Genomic DNA, 18,415 nt, shown 5'->3' with positions numbered 1-18,415 from the left:
TTGGAGAATAAACATGTGAAAGCATTTTTAAAAAATTCTTGATGACCTAAATGAAAGAGTTGGTGTGAGCGTTTGTACTTTCCAAGAGGAGCAAAGACCGCACCGAGTGATTGCAGCTACCTGTGTGAGCTCTTACCTCTTAGCTCCCCAATCACTCTCAGAAGCCTCAACCACCTCATTGGTAAAATAAAAAATTACTAGCTTAAAAAAGTACTTATTGAGTACCTACTGTGTGCCAGCAACTGTGCTTAATTCACAAAATAGTAGCCTGCCACAGACTTGTGAAGATTCAAGGTCTCCGGACGCGCCAGCCAGTAGGAAGCGGTCGTCTAGGGTTGCCGTCTTCCAGTGTTAGTACTGTTCCCTACCTTTGTGCATCCCTCTTTCAGCACAGATATTATTGTAGATTTTCCATATTTCAGCCAGTACCATAGATGGAGAATAAGTAATCAGTGAAACAGTTTTGCCGTTGAGGAGCTCTGTCCTTCGTAGATAGCCAGACTTGGGTTTGAGTCTTAGCTTTGTCAGTTTTGAGCAAGTCACCTGATGTTTCTTAAATGTGGGATGGGAATAATAACTAGTGGATTTTGAACTTGAAGATAATGCTTACTGCAGTATCTGAAACATGAGAGTTATTTTGTAAATAATAGCTCTTATTTTTTTCCTTTTTCATACCATTTGCTCTCGTACAGCTGTTGATTCTACCTTCCTACCATCCTTTTTCTTTTTTCCCACCTGTGAGAATTTCTAAATATTCTTCAGGAAATACCTGGAATTTTAACTCTTCTGAATTCCCCTTCTCAGCCAGGGTTGATCTTTCTACCACATTGCCATCACAATTTACTTCTGTTACAGTTTCTTTCACAATGCTCATCTTACTCATCTTCCACGCGAAATGAATCTTCCTCAGCCAGGTGTGAGGTCTGTCTCAGAACATGTGCTGTCTTAAACAAATAGGTCTCAGGAAGGGTATAAGTAAATGATTATTTCAGTTGTCTTTAACAAGCCTTTCTGCAATAACTGTTGGTACTGATTATTTCCTTAGGTATATCAAGGAGTGAAGAAAGATGGCTTTTTACAGCCTCATTTTTTGGCGGAACAAGATATAGTTATCATTACCTATGATGTCCTTCGTTCCGAACTAAACTATGTCGATATCCCACATAGCAATAGTGAAGATGGTCGTCGCCTACGGAACCAGAAGCGCTATATGGCCATTCCCAGTCCTTTGGTAGCTGTGGAGTGGTGGCGGATCTGCCTTGATGAAGCTCAGATGGTTGAATGCCCTACTGTGAAAGTGAGAGTCTCTACAGAACCATTCTAGGTTGGGGCAGGGAGGGGAAGGGGATTAGGGGAATGTGAATAGCTTAATAGCTGAAGTATAGTTAGCCCACAGTATTGGTATTAGTTAAGAGTTTGCTCTTAAAAACTCTGCTTTCTCTTTTGCTATGAACTATGCAACCTTTTGGGATTATTTTGATATACTGTGAATCATTGCTGTATATGCAGTGCCCATATGTATTTGGATAAGATGTCAATTTTTGTGTGATGTTGATCAAAGCCAGTCATAGTTGAAGACCTAAAAAATTTTTGCTAACTAGAATGCTTATCATTTTGGCTCTGATAGCTTTGAGCCAAAGTTGACATTGGCAGTAGTCTCTCTGAGCTCTCAGATGGTTACAGAAAATGCTCCTTTTGAGGAGAGAAATTTTATATACTCTTTTATCATATTAATCTTAATTCTCCTTTGAGCATTCTGTAACCTGAACTGAATTTATGGTTCATATTTATTAGCACAGAGGTTTACATATGGAGTGTGGAGTATCATGAGGGATGTATTAATCATTCAAGGAAATGTTTCATTCTCTGCACACTTGAACTCCCCCTCCATTCAGGGTAGCACATGACAGCCTCCCACTAGTGAGAACCACTGTACTGGAAGATGGCCCATTGACTAGGACATTCAGCATTGAGTGTGATAACTGTAAAATAAAAGCAGGTGCGTCTCACCTGAAGTACAGTGTTTCGTGGGCAGTTTTTAAGAGTAAATGTGTGCCTGGATTTTGCATTCTTCCTGTGACTTTTTAATTCTGTCTTTCATCAGGCCGCAGAAATGGCCCAGCGTTTGAGTGGAATTAATCGGTGGTGCATCAGTGGCACTCCAGTACAGAGAGGATTGGAGGGTAATGGTTTTTTGCACATTTTACACGTATTTTTAATGATACTATTCTTTTTTAAGTAAACATGTATTTCTAGTTCACTTCTAATAGTTTTAAGCATTTATCTATTTAAATGGAACTAGAGTAATTTTCATATGTGAAAACGAAATGTATAAGGAATGGTCCTGTTGCCTTAAGGTGGTAGTTATTGAACTTACTTAACCAGTATAGATATATAAGTCTGAAGTGAACTTAGAGATCTCAAGTACTAGGTGGAAAACAGAAAGGTCCCAACAAAGAAGGCAGAAAGGGAGAGGAAAGGGCGGGGGAGAGGAGAGAAAGGGAATTAATTTTAAATGGCTGAGTCTGTTAAAATAGGGACCATAATTTTGATTGTCAAAAAAACATAAATAGAGGGATCATAGTTTTACTAATTTCTAACATCTACAAAATATTAATAGCTTTATAATGTCATACCATACCATATGCATAAAACATCATACTGTATAAGGGGATACTGATTTTCCCTCAACTATTCCACTTCTTGAACTAATCCTTTCCCTCTCTACAAACATATTATTTCTAAATTAATCTCACTTATACTACTTACTTTGTCTATAGATAAAGACTGCATTTTTAAAGCCTTTATTCAAGTTGGGAATACTTAATACTGAACATTCAAAAGAAGTGTTGTTTTATATAATAGGTTTTCTGAAAAACTATCACTGTGATGTACTTAGTATCACTGAAATATACTTAAATTATAAAATTTAAATATACATAGAGTCCAGTAATTTTTATGTATCTTTAAAACTTATTTTTCAAAAAATTGAAGTTTTTATATATTACATTTCACTTCATCAGAATCAGTTATCATTGTTTAAAAATAGAAACTTAAACATCTGTTACTGTATCCTAAAAAATGATGTATTTTTAATGATTATTTTTAGAGAAAAAAGATTCCTAGGAAGATTATATGTTTAAATATTCACAGCTGGGCATGGTGGTGCACACTTGTAATCCAAGTACTCAGGAGGCTAAGACAGGAGGATCTCAGTTTTGAGAAAAGCCTCAGGAACTTAGGCCCTCAGCAACTTAGTTAAACCCTCTTTCAAAGTAAAAAATAAAATAAGGCTGGTGGTGTAACTAAGAAATAAAATGCCCCTTAGTTCAATCCCCAGTACCATAAATAAATAAATATATTCATATAATTTGGATTCTATGGTATGAAACCAATTTATGCAGTATCAGACTCACTAACGGGCCAATATTGTTGGTCTGCTTTCATTTTGGAATCTTCAAAAAAATAGAGATAAATATTAACAATTTCTCATTGAGCTCAGAAGTTAGAGGGAAAGGTACAGAAAAGCTACAGTTATCTTCTCTATAATATTTCTCTAAATATTTTCCCATGTAATGTTGAAAGAATATGACCAGTAATACTTCACTTCCCTAGGTAAATTATTTTGGAGAAATAATGTGTTAGTAGGTGTTTTGAGCACCTGTCACCATTCAACAAACTCTTGACTAATTAAAAAAAAAATGTTGTATTGAGCTGTTTGAGCTTTTTTTGAGGTGTAAATGACTTACAATAAAATTATAAGTATTTAAAAACTGAAACTTGAAAGCTTTAGCATACTTGCATGTCCATGAATCTATTTCCACAATAAGATGATCATGCCCCAAAGTCTCCTCATGCCCTAGGTTACCTAAAAAGCATCTTTTCCAAACTTTCTGCAAGTTTACTTGTTTTCCCCTTTGCTTCTATAACTTTATCTTCAGCAATTGTGGATGTTTGTTTTTTCCCTTACTTGTTGGAATGGAAATGTTATGTTGTTCATGACTTCCTCTCTTGTATCGGGAAGTAGAATTCTCATTCTTTTTCTTTTTTGTGTTAAACTAGAGTTTCTCCAGCTTGGCCTTACGAACATTTGGGGCCAGATAATTCTTTTGTGTTGGGGTTCTCCAGTGTGATATAGGATGTGCACCTTCTATCCACTAGATGCTGTAGCACTCCTGCAGATCCGACATCCACATACATCGCCAGATATTACCACAGATCCTCTGCGGAGCAAATTGCACCTTCTGCTTCCACCTCAACAGAGGCTAAGAACCACTGTACTAGGCCGATGGTGATAAATCGTATTTGATGATTTATTAATTAGTAATAACCAGAGACCTTATAAATTGGTGGTACTGGGGTTCCTGGAAGCCCTTCTACCTCCAGGCTACACTCCCAGACCTATATTTTATACTTTTTTATTTGGAAACAGCGTCTCTTAACCTGCGCGATCCTCCTGTCTCCGCCTCCCAAGCGTGGGGATTACAAGCATGCGCCACCACGCCCAGCGTGAGATTATATATTGAACAAATAATGAACAAAGAGTAGAGAAGTGTGAGCAAAGAGTAGTGAGAGAAGAGTATTTTCATTCTGTAACTTGCCAGGCCTTCAGTTTACTGCTGATGGCATTCTGAAAGAGTACAAGTCTACTTGGAAAGTCAAGTAGGCCAAAAAGCTGCCTCCTCCTCTTCTCATACCCCATGCCTACATATTATAGTCATTTGTATAATATACAAAGCTTTAGAAATATAGAACCTGGGTTTACATCCTGAATTTTTTATATGTTCATAAGCAAATTGCTTAAACATTCAAGTCCTTATTTTCCTTATTTGTAAAATAAAGTGTTCTAAAGATGATGGTCCTGGGGTTCCTGGAAACCCTTCTACCTCCAGGCTACACTCCCAGAACTATTATATTTATATATATATATATATATATATATATATATATATATATATATATATACATATATATTTTTTTTTTATTTGGAAACAGGGTCTTTTAACCTGCACGATCCTCCTGTCTCCGCCTCCCAAGTGCGGGGATTACAAGTGTGCACCACCACGCCCGGCCAAAAGATGAGTTTTAAGAAAGTATACAAAACACTTAGCACAATATTTGGCAGATGTTAAATATGCAATGAATGATAGTTGCTTCCACCTCTGCATTATTTTTATTTTTCATTTATGTAGTCATTTCTGTGATAGTAATGACTTTAAGTAACATGTTTTTTGTAGTACATTTATTGTTTCATTTAGTCTTTGTGAAGTTTCATGGTGAACAAAACTAGACAGAGTCCCTGACCTTTTTGAGCTTACAGCTTTTACAGATGCATTTTTTAAATACTTAGACATCTAGTAAAAAAAAAAAAAAAAAAAAAAAAACAATATAACTTTTACAAACGAGAAAAATACAAAATTTTGATTAAATCACTTTTTTTAAAAAAAAAATCACCTAATAGAAATACAGAAAGAAGTGACAACTGAGCTGAGATGTGAAACATTACCATGAGCTAGGTGAAGAGGGGCAGGAGAGCTCTCCGTCCTCTAGGAACAGAATGAGGAAGACCCCATAGCAGGAGACCAAAAGAGCATCCGTGTGACTAGGGAACAAAGACCTGAGGAAAATATGTGCTTTGAGAGACAGAATGGGTGGGGTATAGGTGGGACCATGGAAGATTTTGTGGACCATAATAAAGATTATATATTTGTTTTTTAAGAAAATGAAGAGCTTTTGAAGGCTTAAACTGTGATTTGATGTCATCTTGAGATGATTTGTATTTCAAGAGATCATGTAGGAGCCGGGTGTGGTGGCTCATGCTTGTAATCCCAGTACTTGGGAGGCTGAGACAAAAGGATCTCAGATTCATGGCCAGGCTCAGCAACATGAGAGGCCCTCCACAACTCTGTGAGAGCCTGTTTCAAAATAAAGAATAAAAAATAGGGCTGGGGGTATAGCTTGGAGGTAGAATGCCCCTGGGTGCAGTCCCCAGTACTGCAAAAAACAAACAAAACAAAAAAATGATCATGTAGTTGTAGTTGCAGTGTGGAGAGTAGAAGATGGGCAGAGTGGGTGTTAGGATATCAGTTGATTGGCTACAATGAGTAATCTAGATAAATGATGCTACTAGCACCTTGGATTTGGACTGTGATTGTCTTGGAGAAATAGAAAATTGTGGATCAGGAAAATTAATAAGGCTTGGTAGTAAATCAAGAGATGACACGATATCTCACATATAAGTCCATAGATGGAGACAAGATTCACTGGCGAAACACACTAGAAGAAAAGCATATAGGGCAAAAGGATTATGCATTTTATTTTGGCAGGTAGAATTTGAGGCACCTTTGGGACCCTCTAAGAGATAGCATATAGGCAGTTAGATTGATTTGAGCTAAAATGCAAATCTGAATCTCTCCATATAGGTGGTGATATATGGGGTTTTTTGTATGTTACTAATTCCCAGGAACCAATAAAGCAATTCATTCAACCTAAATTTTTGTTGGTTATCTTGAAATAGATGTTATAGGTAGGGTCATAGCCGTGTGTGTGTGTGTGTGTGTGTGTGTGTGTGTGTGTGTGTGTGTGTGTAAGCTGCTGAGGCTGACTTGAAACCTGTCTCAGCCTCCCAAGTACTGCGATTGCAAGCGTGCGCCACCATTCCTGGCTCCATAGCCATTTTTTAAAATAATTTTTATGCCTCTGGAAGAGAATATATATATGCCCATTGTAAAAAATAAAAATCAACAATACAGTGTAAAAATTGACTCATCTATAATCATTTTAAAATAAAATTACATCTAGTTATTTCCATATAAATATTTTATATTTGATCTTACTGCATGCATAATTATGTGGGTTTTTTTCTATTTTTAGCAGTTTCCACGCATTAAAATTTCAATCACAAGGCAGGTGTGGTGACACATGTCTGTAATCCCCATACTTGGGAGACTGAGACAGGAGGATCACAGGTTCAAGGCCAATCTCTGTAACATAGTGAGACTCTCAGCAACTGAATAAGATCCTATTGCAAAATAGAAAATAAAATAGGGCTGAGGGTATAGGTGAGATATAGCACATCCCTGGATTCAATCACTAGTACCAAAAAGAAATAAAAATTCATCAAAAATAAATATATGAGCTAGGCATGGTGGCACACGCTTATAATACCAGTACTTGAGAGGCTGAGACAGCAGGATCTGGTTTCACAATCAGCCTCAGCTACTTAGGCCCTCCATAACTTAGTGAGACCCTGTTTCAAGATAAACAATAGAAAAATATTGGGCTGGGTGTGTAGCTTGGAGATAGAATATCCCTGGGTTCAATCCCCAGCACCACAAAAATTATATAAATAAATAAATAAATGGAGGATGTGTTAAGTGGAGAAAAAGTAAAATAAGAATATTGAGTGTGTCCAGTCAAGAGTTTATATATATATATATATATGAAGAACTGTGCACATAAAAGAAAATAAATAGAAGGCCTGCTAGATGAGAAAATAAAATAGTTCTATCTTATGAGAATACCATAATTTGCTTATTTTTCTTTGAGTTATTTGTATTCTGTGATTGTCATGAATCATTGTAAATCTTGTCTATACTTTTTATTATTATCTTAGGCTTGTTTTTTAGAAATGGGAATTACTAGATCAAAGGTTGTAAGGAGTTTGGGATCAGAGCATCTTCTCCATATCATCTATGCACTTGAGTTTATGGAAAGTATGATATGTTTTGTAATGTCTATGCAAATGCTTACCTGAAAGAGTAATGAGGAAGTATAGAAACAGTTCTTCTCAATGTGCTTTTGGGTCTTTGCTTTCCAGATCTTTTTGGGTTAGTGGTCTTTCTTGGTATTGAACCTTACTGCGTCAAACACTGGTGGATTCGGCTTCTTTATCGCCCCTACTGCAGAAAGAATCCTCAGTTCCTCTACAGCTTTATCGCCAAGATACTGTGGAGGTCTGCAAAGAAAGATGTGATTGACCAAGTCAGTATGATGTTTTTATCAATTAAAGGGGTTTCAAAAAAGGAATTGGGATTGAAAGTTAAAATTTCACATGAAATCTTTTTACCTTCTCATTGTAGATCCAGATACCACCTCAGACTGAAGAAATACACTGGCTCCACTTTTCTCCAGTGGAAAGACACTTCTACCACCGTCAACATGAGGTGTGCTGCCAGGATGCAGTGGTGAAACTCAGGAAGATTTCCGACTGGGCGCTGAAGCTCAGCAGCCTGGACAGGAGGACTGTCACCAGCATCCTCTACCCCTTGCTGAGGCTCCGGCAGGCCTGCTGCCACCCGCAGGCTGTGCGCGGGGAGTTCCTGCCCCTCCAAAAAAGGTCTTCCTGTCAGCTTCCTTCCCTTGTGGTTAATAATAGTGTAGAAATTGAAAATACTTAAGCAGTTACCTTTTGGGCCATAATTTTTTTCAGAGGATTATAATTGGGTGCTCAGTTAGTTTTAATGGTGTGGTGGTTTTTCTTTGAATGGAACCTCATTTGTGACAGAGAATTATATCAAAATCATTTTCATGAAAGTTAAAAAAAAATTTGGAGTTGTTTCTGGGGTTTTTCTTCTTTTTTTTGGTGGGCTATACCCTTGATATGAAAAGCTTTTGTTCTTGTTATATTTCTTGGTTTTCACATCAGGGAATTTGATTACCACTTAATAATTTCCTTTTAGTTGTGCTAGCTGTATTTCTTTGATTTTTCCTTTTACAAACCTTAAGTAATTTGTGTCCAAAGTATTCTGTTGCCCAAGATTTTGTGAGTCAGACTGCAGCTCAGAAACGGTCTGTTTTTAGTACATGATATAAAGAAACTTTGTTAGGTACCATAAGAAATATGAAAAGGTTTAGAATTTTGCCCTTTACTTTTTTTTTTTTTTTTTTTCTTCGTGGTACTGGGGATGGAACCCAGGGGCATTCCACCTCCAAGCTACACCCCCAGCCCTAGTTTTGATTCTTTATTTTGAAACAAGGTCTCACTGAGTTGAAAGAGCCTCACTAAGTAGCTGAGGCTGTCCATGAACTGAGATCCTCCTGTCTCAGCCTCCCGAATGCTGGGATTACAAGCGTGCGCCACCATGCCTGGCTTGCCCCTGACTTTAAGTAGATTGTAGAAAATAGGAGAGATGGCAAAGATAATGGGTTCTTATAACATTTTATAGCAAAAGGCAAGCATGATAAATTTCATAAAAGACACATAAAATTGCTTTGGAAACAATATTTATTTGTATGTTATGGTGACCTGATCCTTAGGGGATTTTTCTCTCTTTTTTCAGACTAAAAATAAAAATGTCAGGCTCATGGAGATGAATTAGTTAGGTTGCAGTGGTGGGATTTTGACCCAATGTTACATTCTAAAACCCCATACTGTTTTACATTATTGTATTTACAATATCATACACTATTTTATACTTGAGGAATATTTTTCTAGTTCCTTTTTCCCTTGACTAAAATGGGAAAAACTTAAAGAATGATGGGATCAAATAGAAAGGTGCTTGCTGTAAGAAGTCATTAAGTTAATAAGCAATAATGGCAAAAAAGAGCTAAAGGGAAAAGCTCTGAAGGCGCCACACAGACTCTGTAAGAGTCCTGTGCTCTCCATCTTGCATGGTGTAGTGTCCTCACTGAATTAACACGAGGGATTTGCTTTATAGTTTTGAACAATCTTCTGTTTCTTTTAGTACCATGACCATGGAAGAACTTCTGACATCTTTGCAGAAAAAATGTGGAACCGAATGCGAGGAAGCCCATCGGCAGCTAGTGTGCGCCCTCAATGGCTTAGCAGGCATCCATATTATCAAAGGTAGAAGGTGATTGCTTTGTTATCTCTAATCCTTCAAATACCTTCTGAGCAGAAGGCTAATCATAGTGGAAAACAGTATTCCCCTCCAAAACATTCAATGAAAATCTAAATTATGATTTCCAACCATCTTTAATGCACCTGTGTGCGTTAAATGTTTCAGTTTCATTAAATGTTTGCAGAATTGAAAATTTGCAGCTCTGGGTTAAAATAGAATGCGGGAATGCATTGAAAACCTGGTAGAAACATGAGAAATTGTTACTGATTGGCGTGATATGGAGCGATACTAGATTCTTACACTTTCATCCTGCTCACAGTGCACACTTTTATTACCAGTAACTAAAAATAGAAGAAAAGGCCATGAGTCATATCATATATTCCAGGTAAATTATAAGATAGCACATGAGCAAATCTTTTCTGTAGGACATTACCTAGAAATCTTCAGTTTAGTTAACTGTGTTAGCAAGTTTGCATTTTCTCTGATACTTAACACCATTATTGCTGCCATCTCAGCTGCTATGTGTATCCTGTGACTGTGTGGTATTCCAGCATCAGTCTAAAATTAAAATACTGTTCTTCACAATCCATAGGTAAAGACTCATAAGGCAGCTTTTTAATAAAGAATTTATGTATTTATTTACTTATTTATTTTGTGATATAGGAGATTGAACCCAGAGGCTTTCTATTTCAGATCTATACCTCCAGCTCTACTTTATTTTTTATTTTGAAATAGGGTCTCATCATATCTAATACTAGCTTTTCATAGTGCCAACTTAATATAATGGAATAATTGGGATTAAACTGTTATGTGTTCTTGCCTTTGAAAATACATATAAATAATGAATATTCTACTTAAAATATTAAGGTCATAAAACTCTAGCATATATCTGAGAAATTATTTTTCTATAAGGTTTTGTTATACAAAAGATGTTTATATGCTAATTTATTCTCATAATTGCCCAATGATTTGAGTATTTTCTTCATTTTAACTAAGAAAATAGGTTCAGAAAGGCTTAGTTCCTTTCTCAAAATTAGAATGTGCCTCAATTTTTTTTTTTTTTTTTTTTTTTTTGGTGGTACTGGAGTTCCTGGAAACCCTTCTCCCTCCAGGCTATGCTCCCCATTTTATATTTTTTTATTTGGAAACAGGGTCTCTTAAGCCACCAAGGCTGGCTTTGAACCTGTACGATCCTCCTGTCTCCACCTCCCAAGCACGGGGATTACAAGCGTGCGCCACCATGCCCGGCTGCCTCAAATATTTTGATAACATAATAAATTAATACTTTACTTAGAATGAAAAGATTTTAAAGCTGCTTCTTTACCAAATAGATATTTATAAGCTTCAATATTATGCTATGTATAGTAGGCTGAAACTCAAAATCAGAAATTTTTAAAATGTAGTGGTGTAGATTATCACAGTATATTTTAACTTTCCCATCTTGATTTTAAAATTACATTCCTCTATGCACATCTCCCTTTCAGATGTCTAGTTGCCCTTTCCTGCTGTGAAGTTAAAGTCAGGGAACAAAAGTTTTCTCATGCTTCATTTCCAAACAGTCACACTCCAGCAGGATCAGTATGGAGTTAGCTCCTCTGTGGCAAAGTAGGGCCCTGTGACCTGACAGAAGCCGCTGCACCACTCTACTCCGAGGGCTCCTGCCGCATCCCCTCTGTACTTCTTGTTAATTCTATGGGTAGAATTATAGCAAACTAATGCTATTAAGAGAAATCCCTATCAGAAAGTCCATTAACACAGGATATGTCACTTTGAATTTAATTGTAATTACAAACTTCAGTGTAGTAGTTTTGTTGCTTTTAGATTCTGTTACATAATTTATATTTTTCAAATATAGCAATTAGGCAGCAAGGATTTAACTTTATAAAAAACCTAAAATTAATTTTGAATTCTGAAAAGATTCGCTTATATGCAAACATATATACACGATATATAATGCATATCTTAAGTTTTCAAACAAGTATTATTCCAAATTTTGAACACGCTTTCTACAGATTTTTTTTTTTTTTTTAGAGAAAATGAGCTTAGCAGTACAAAACCCAGGACAGTTTGTTTACTAGGTAATGCTAGTGCCATCAAGTGGCTGTAAGTGGATATGTACAATTGACTTAACTTGGTATTACTTATACAGATTTTTGTTTTCCTCAGGAAGGAAGCTTCGTTTTATTAAACATAAAAAACAGGTGTTACACTGAATAGGACAAATTCAGCTGTGTATATTATAACCTAGTTTCTATATTCCTCCTTTAGAAGGTATAAATTATGAATGGAAAGTTGTTAAATGAATTTTTCTCTATAAATGGTGTTATAAATGCTAATAGAATTTGTATGCCTATTAAATAGTATTAATCAAGAATCTTAAAAACTCATTGTGTAGATTAATTATATACCCCCATAATGTGAGTATTAGGAAAATTTTGCTAATCAAAGGGAATAGAAATTGGCTGGCTGTGCAGTACTTTGAAAATACATCCTAATTCTATATTAACTGGCTGACAGAACTAACAGTAGTTTAAAAGTAGATATTTTGCTCAATAGTGTGAATGTATACAGTGCCATTGAACTATACACCTAAAACTGGTTGAAATGGTAAATTTTATGTTATGTATATTTTGTAATAATATGTATATCAGCTTTAGCAAGAAAGAAAACCAATTAAAAATTTATATAGTGTATGTATCTGTGTAGAAAGCTTATGGCTATTAACATAATCCTAAATATATGTCAATAAAGCTAATTTGAAGGTTTTTTTAAATCAGGTATAATTAATAATAGGAGGGAAGCATTTTTGGCAAATGAACAACTCCACATCTTTTATTCTATGCCATTATTTTGTCACTGTTAGATTTTAATTCTAATTATACTTTTAATTTACCAGTTTTGACTTTTCCCCCAAACAGCAAATAAAGTACATATTGTTATTTATCTAAGTCACTAAAAATGGTTCCTCATTCCTGTCCTTTCCTTCAGGTTTCAGCAGGATTTCTATAAAGAAGCAGATAGTGCATACTTTAGGCTCTTTGAGCCATAGAATCTCTGCTCTTGTAGTATAGAAGCAGCCATGGACACTGTGAATGAGTATTGCTGTTTCTAATCAAACTATTCCTAGCTGAGTGCCATGGTGTACCCCTGAGGTCCCAGTACTTGAGACTGAGACGGGAGGATCACAGGTTTGAATCCAACCTCAGCAACTTAGCAAGGCACTGTTTCAAAATGAAAAATAAAAAGGGCTAGGGTGTAGCTCAGAGGTAGAATACCCTTGGGTTCATTTCCCAGTACAAAAAAAAAAAAAAAAAAAACTGACTTTATTCCTTGACCCTAAATTTAATTTCACTTAACTTTCACATGTCACAAAATACTAGCCCTTCAACTTTTTTTAAAAAAATGTAAAAAGTAGGCCACAGTGATAGAGCACTTGCCTAGTGTGCACAAGGCTCTCGGATCAATCCTCCTTAACCACAAAAATATTGAAAAAGTGTAAAAATTGTTTTTACTTGATAGGTTTCATAAAAATACACAGGGGCTGGGTGTGGTGGTACATGCTTGTAATCCCAGCATTCAGGAGGCTGAGATGCGAGGATCACGGTTTGTGGACAGCCTCAGCTACTTAGCAAGGCCCTTCACAGCTCACTACGACCCTGTTTTAAAGATTTTTAAAAAGACTAAAAAATAGGGCTGGGTGTTGTGGCTCAGAGGTACAATGTCCTTGGGTTCCATTCCTAGTACAGAAAAAAAAAAAATACACAGGATCCCGTATGATCCATATTTTGCTAGCCTGTGCTTTAATAATTACTTGTCTTACTTATCTATTTAGTGGTACCAGGGATTGAACCCAGGGACTTCCTATATCTAAGATATACCCCTAGCCCTTTGTATATATATGTATTTTGGTGGGGGGGGGGGTACCGGGGATGGACCCCAGGAGCATTCTACTTCAAAGCTATACCCCCAGCCCTATTTTTGATTCTTTATTTTGAAACAGGGTCTCACTGAGTTGCAAAGGGCCTCACTAAGTAGCTGAGGTTGTCCACGAACCACAATCCTCCTTCCTCAGCCTCCCAAATGCTGGGATTACAGGCATGTGCCACCACACCCGGTTCTATATTTTATTCTGAAATAGTGTCTCACTAAGTTACTGCTCATTGGTCTTAAATCTTTCTGTCATGTCTCTCAACTACTGGGATTAGAGTTAAAAGAATGTGCCACTAAGCCAGGCTTGAATTGTTTTCTTTTGTTTGTCACTGGGTATTGACCCCAGGGGCATTCTGCCTCCAAGTTATACCCCTAGTCTTTTTTCTTTTTATTCTGAAACAGAGTCTTATTAAGTTGTTGAAGATCTTATTAAGTTGCTGAGGCTGGCCCCAATCCTGGGATCCTTCTGTCTTAGGCTACCAAGTGCTGGGATTACAGGTATGTACCACCATACCTGGCTGAATTGCTATATTTTAATGAGCTGCTGATTATAAACAAAATAGCATACATATCAAACTATTTGTGATTTTTGTGAGTAGAAATTGAAATGTTTCTAAATTTTTTAAATGTACTTTGATTGAAAATTATTTTGGCCTAATATTAAGAATAGCAATATCCATTGAGTATATTGTTTTTCTGAATATTATATGTAGGTTGGCCATAGAGTTTTGAATATAAGTGCCTCCAATTGCCCCCAACTTGCCCTAATTTGAAGTTAAAATGACTACTAATTGGCATGCTTTAACTTCAATAAGAGGGATTTTTTTGTGTGAAAACTAAAAGTTCACCCAGAATATGTTCTTCAGTATAATTTTTGAAACATTGTAAATATATTTGATTATAAATATCTCAATATAATTTAAAATTGTAAGCATAGTAAAAATATTCTATTCTCTGGGATTACAAAAGAACTATAATTAGCTTTCTTTAAAAACAAAACAAAACAAAACTGGAGCCAGGCATGATGGTGCACACTTGTAATCCCAGTACTTGGGAGGCTGACACAGGAGGATCCGTTTTTCACAGCCAGCCTCAGCCAATTAGTGAGCCTTCTGTAACTTAGTGAGACCCTATTTTAAAATAAAAAGAATAAAATATAGGGCTCAGAGGCAGGTGTAGCTTAGAGGTAAAATGCCCCTGGGTTCAATCCCCATTACCACAAGAAGAAAAAAATTATAGGTTTGGGGTTGCAGCTTACTGGGTTTGATACCTAAAACCACAAAAAAGAAAAAGATAGTTATATTTACAGTAGATGTTTTTCGATTATAACCAGGAGTTAAGTATGTGACTTCTTATTCCATAAATATACTTTAATTCTTTAGGTGAGTATGCCTTGGCAGCAGAACTATACAGAGAAGTGTTGCGCTCATCTGAGGAACACAAAGGAAAACTCAAAACTGATTCACTTCAGGTGAGTAGAAATTAAAGGTCCCATGTATGTTTTGTTTGTTTTATTTTAAAAAAGTTTTGGAGCCAGGCGCGGTGGCGCACGCTTGTAATCCCAGCACTTGGGAGGCTGAGACAGGAGGATCGCGCAGGTTCAAAGCCAGCCTCAGCTACTTAGTGAGGCTTTCAGCAACTTAAGGAGACCCTGTTTCCAAATAAAGTATAAAATAGGTCTGGGAGTATAGCCCAGAGGTAGCAAAGCTGGGTTCCACTCCTAGTACCAAAAAAAAAGTTTTTGAATGAGGAGTTACTAACAGACTGAGTCATAATCATTAGAATAAAACTTGGATTCATTCCCTTTAATAAGCACCCAAGGTGATTTGTACATATCTAAAAGTTTGAGAATCAGCAGTATTCCATCTGCTCAGGCCAATTTTGGACAGAATCTGTCAATTTAAATCTATGACCTACATCAGGACAGATAGCCCAAATTATTTGTACTTCAAAAGGTAGGTCACTTTTATCATTTTTACATGTGAACATCAACATATGTATTCACACTAAAAGAAAGTGAGTTATACTCAGCAATGATCATAACAATACAAATCTATCCACTGATCTTTTAATTTAATTTTTAGAGGTCTTTTTAGTGAGATTTGAATATTTCAATTATAACATTATTTGTTTCTTTTATTGATTCTGTACAGTGAATTATAGGCAAGGTTTTTTAGCAAAATGGAAAATAAAGACCACTTCCATTAATCTTGGCAATTTAGGCTTGCGTCCTAGGTAAATTGACTTCTTTACTCTTTAGAGTTTATCTTGGGATTTACACACTCACGTGTGGCAAAGTGATTATTTGGAAAAATGTGTGAGAAAATAGGAGGAGGGAGAAACATAAGTCAACTTATATTCTGCATGTGTAAGGATTACAGAAGGCAGGACATGGACCTCATACAGGTGTGTTTGCCTCATGGGAGAAGGAGGAAGTACAAAGACACTGTGCTCTTGAATGAAGGAAATAAAAGTAGAAGAGTGGGTGAAGAGCCGGGCGGGGTGGCCCATGCTTCTAATCCCTGTACTTGGGTGGCTGAGAAAGGAGGATCACAGGTTCACAGCCAGCCTCAGCCACTTAAAGAGAGCATGTTTCCGAATAAAAAATAAAATAGGCCTGGGGGTATAGCTCAGGAGTGTCCATGGGTTCAATCCCCAGCACCGCCAAAATAAACGAGTGGGTAAGGAAGCAAAAAAGTCCAAGCTGCCTAAGTTCAAGGTTGAAGCCTAAGCGGTCCGCCTGGTCCTCCCATCGACTGGGAGCATGGAGCCCTGAGTGCTGTGCCCTGCCCCGTCAGGCCCTCCACTCTGCTCCCTTGAGGTGAGCCACGTAAGGCGGTGGGAAGGACCGTATGTGTTCTTCCCATTTCACCACCACGACCATGCACAGAAAGTGGCCAGTCTTCCACCAGTACACACAGGCAGGTTTCTGCCACCTCAAGTCTCTAGTGTCATTTCCATTTTTTTTTTTTTTTTTTTTTTGCTATGAAATCTGATAGTACTATAAATTATCTAAGAAGCCGTGGTGGAAAGACTTATGGCATTTGAGGTAACCTAAGGTGGACTCTACAAAGATTTGTACCATGGCCAGTGAACTGTAGCCAGACAGAATGGACCTGCAAAGTCTCAGATCACTGGCACCAATTCAGATCTTACCAGAGTGACTCTTTCCCAATAATTCTTTAGCCTTTAGCTCTCTTCCCAAGCCATATTGTAAAACTTTAATTTTGAGTGAAGAAATTTCATGTTGTCATGATTTAGACCTTTGTTGTAACTCTTAACAGCTTTTCTCTGAGAAAAAGATCAGTCCTCTAATTGCTCTAGAAGAAAATTACTTGATGATTTGTTCTTCACATGGTGTTAGTGTCTGTGGGTCATGTTTGAGTGAGTTCTTTCTAGAGTCCACTGTATTGCCTCTCATAATTATTGTTTTTGTGTTTCTGTAGAGACTTCATGCAACACATAACTTGATGGAATTGTTGGTAGCCAAGCACCCAGGGATACCGCCTACCTTGCGGGATGGCAGACTCGAAGAAGAAGTAACTAATCTCTTTTCATTCTTTCCTAAGTTTACTCTTTCAAACCTTACACTTCATCGAGTATATATTTCCTAGGGCGCATACCATATTTAAATAAATGTAACAGTGTTTTCCTGTACAGTAATCTTGGGTGGCAGAGAATGACGGCACTGTATATTATTTTGGTATTTGCCCCCTGGTTGCTCTCATATTTGCTTGTTGATGTTACATGTTAGTGCTTATTATAGATACAGCATCAATAAACAACAGAAAGGAGACTTGATCTGCTGGCAGATTCACAAAAGCTATAGTTTAAATAAATATAGCCGGGTGTGGTGGTACACTCTTGTAATCCCCGCACTTGGGAGGTGGAGACAGGAGGATCGCACAGGTTCGAAGCCAGCCACGCTGGCTTAAGACACCTTGTTTCCAATAATTTTAAAAAAAGTATAAAATAGGTCTGGGAGTGTAGCCCGGAGGTAGAAGGGCTTCTAGGAACTCCAGTACCACCAATAAATAAATAAATAAATAAATAAATAAATAAATAAATAAATAAATAAAGTAAGTAAGTAAGTTTGCACCTTCTCTGTCTTGCTGAATATTACTTAAGGTAGTAAATACTCCAATTTTCTATAAGATTTCGGTACAATAAGTGTGCCTCTCATTGAAAAGAATGATAACAATAATTTCATTGTAAATTGCTAGTAGCTTATTATGTTAATTTTTTTTCAGAGATTTTGCCTTTATTTTCAGAGACAGGTTTATTTAAGGATATAGGGGATACACATTTAAAGGAGGCTGTGGATCATCTCAAGGGAGAGTGCAGCATTGGGGTCTTTACAGTAATCCTTTCCATGGAGACCCCTTGAGGGGGTGGGTAGGGGTGTGCAGCAGGGATGCTGTCCTGTTTCCTTTTTTTGAATTTTCAGGTTCCTGACATTTTATTGTGGGTACTAGGTGATGCCTGGTCTTGACCAACAGACCTTTTCTGGGGGGGGATCCTTTGTTTACCAAGTGTCTCAGGAATTTTTTCCTTGCAGTTTACCTTCTTTCTCCTTAATATTTTATTTTTCCTATCCTACCTTATATCTCCCTTCCCCCCCTCCTGAGACTTGGACTTTCACCCTTCAACAACCCTTAAGATTAAGGGATCCATCTTCTATA

General features: G+C 36.9%; 1 protein-coding gene across 2 annotated transcripts in view; it reads left to right on the top strand.

Annotated features, from left to right (window-relative positions):
* Window positions 1-18,415, top strand: part of SHPRH (SNF2 histone linker PHD RING helicase) — a gene marked incomplete at both ends in the record, with an annotated part of 67,066 nt that overhangs the window by 13,556 nt on the left and 35,095 nt on the right. For both annotated transcript variants that reach the window (XM_080700468.1, XM_080700469.1), the window contains 7 exons: window positions 1,046-1,297; window positions 2,105-2,183; window positions 7,820-7,983; window positions 8,082-8,338; window positions 9,687-9,808; window positions 15,116-15,204; window positions 17,180-17,272. In XM_080700468.1, the coding sequence (XP_080556594.1) occupies window positions 1,046-1,297; window positions 2,105-2,183; window positions 7,820-7,983; window positions 8,082-8,338; window positions 9,687-9,808; window positions 15,116-15,204; window positions 17,180-17,272 (1,056 nt within the window). The remainder of the gene's footprint in view (window positions 1-1,045; window positions 1,298-2,104; window positions 2,184-7,819; window positions 7,984-8,081; window positions 8,339-9,686; window positions 9,809-15,115; window positions 15,205-17,179; window positions 17,273-18,415) is intronic.

Source organism: Muscardinus avellanarius (genome assembly GCF_963383645.1).
Source record: "Muscardinus avellanarius genome assembly, chromosome: 8".
Classification (NCBI taxonomy): Eukaryota; Metazoa; Chordata; class Mammalia; order Rodentia; family Gliridae; genus Muscardinus; species Muscardinus avellanarius.
The sequence above is the reverse complement of the archived record's forward strand: the minus strand, read 5'-3'. Positions and strand labels throughout refer to the sequence as shown.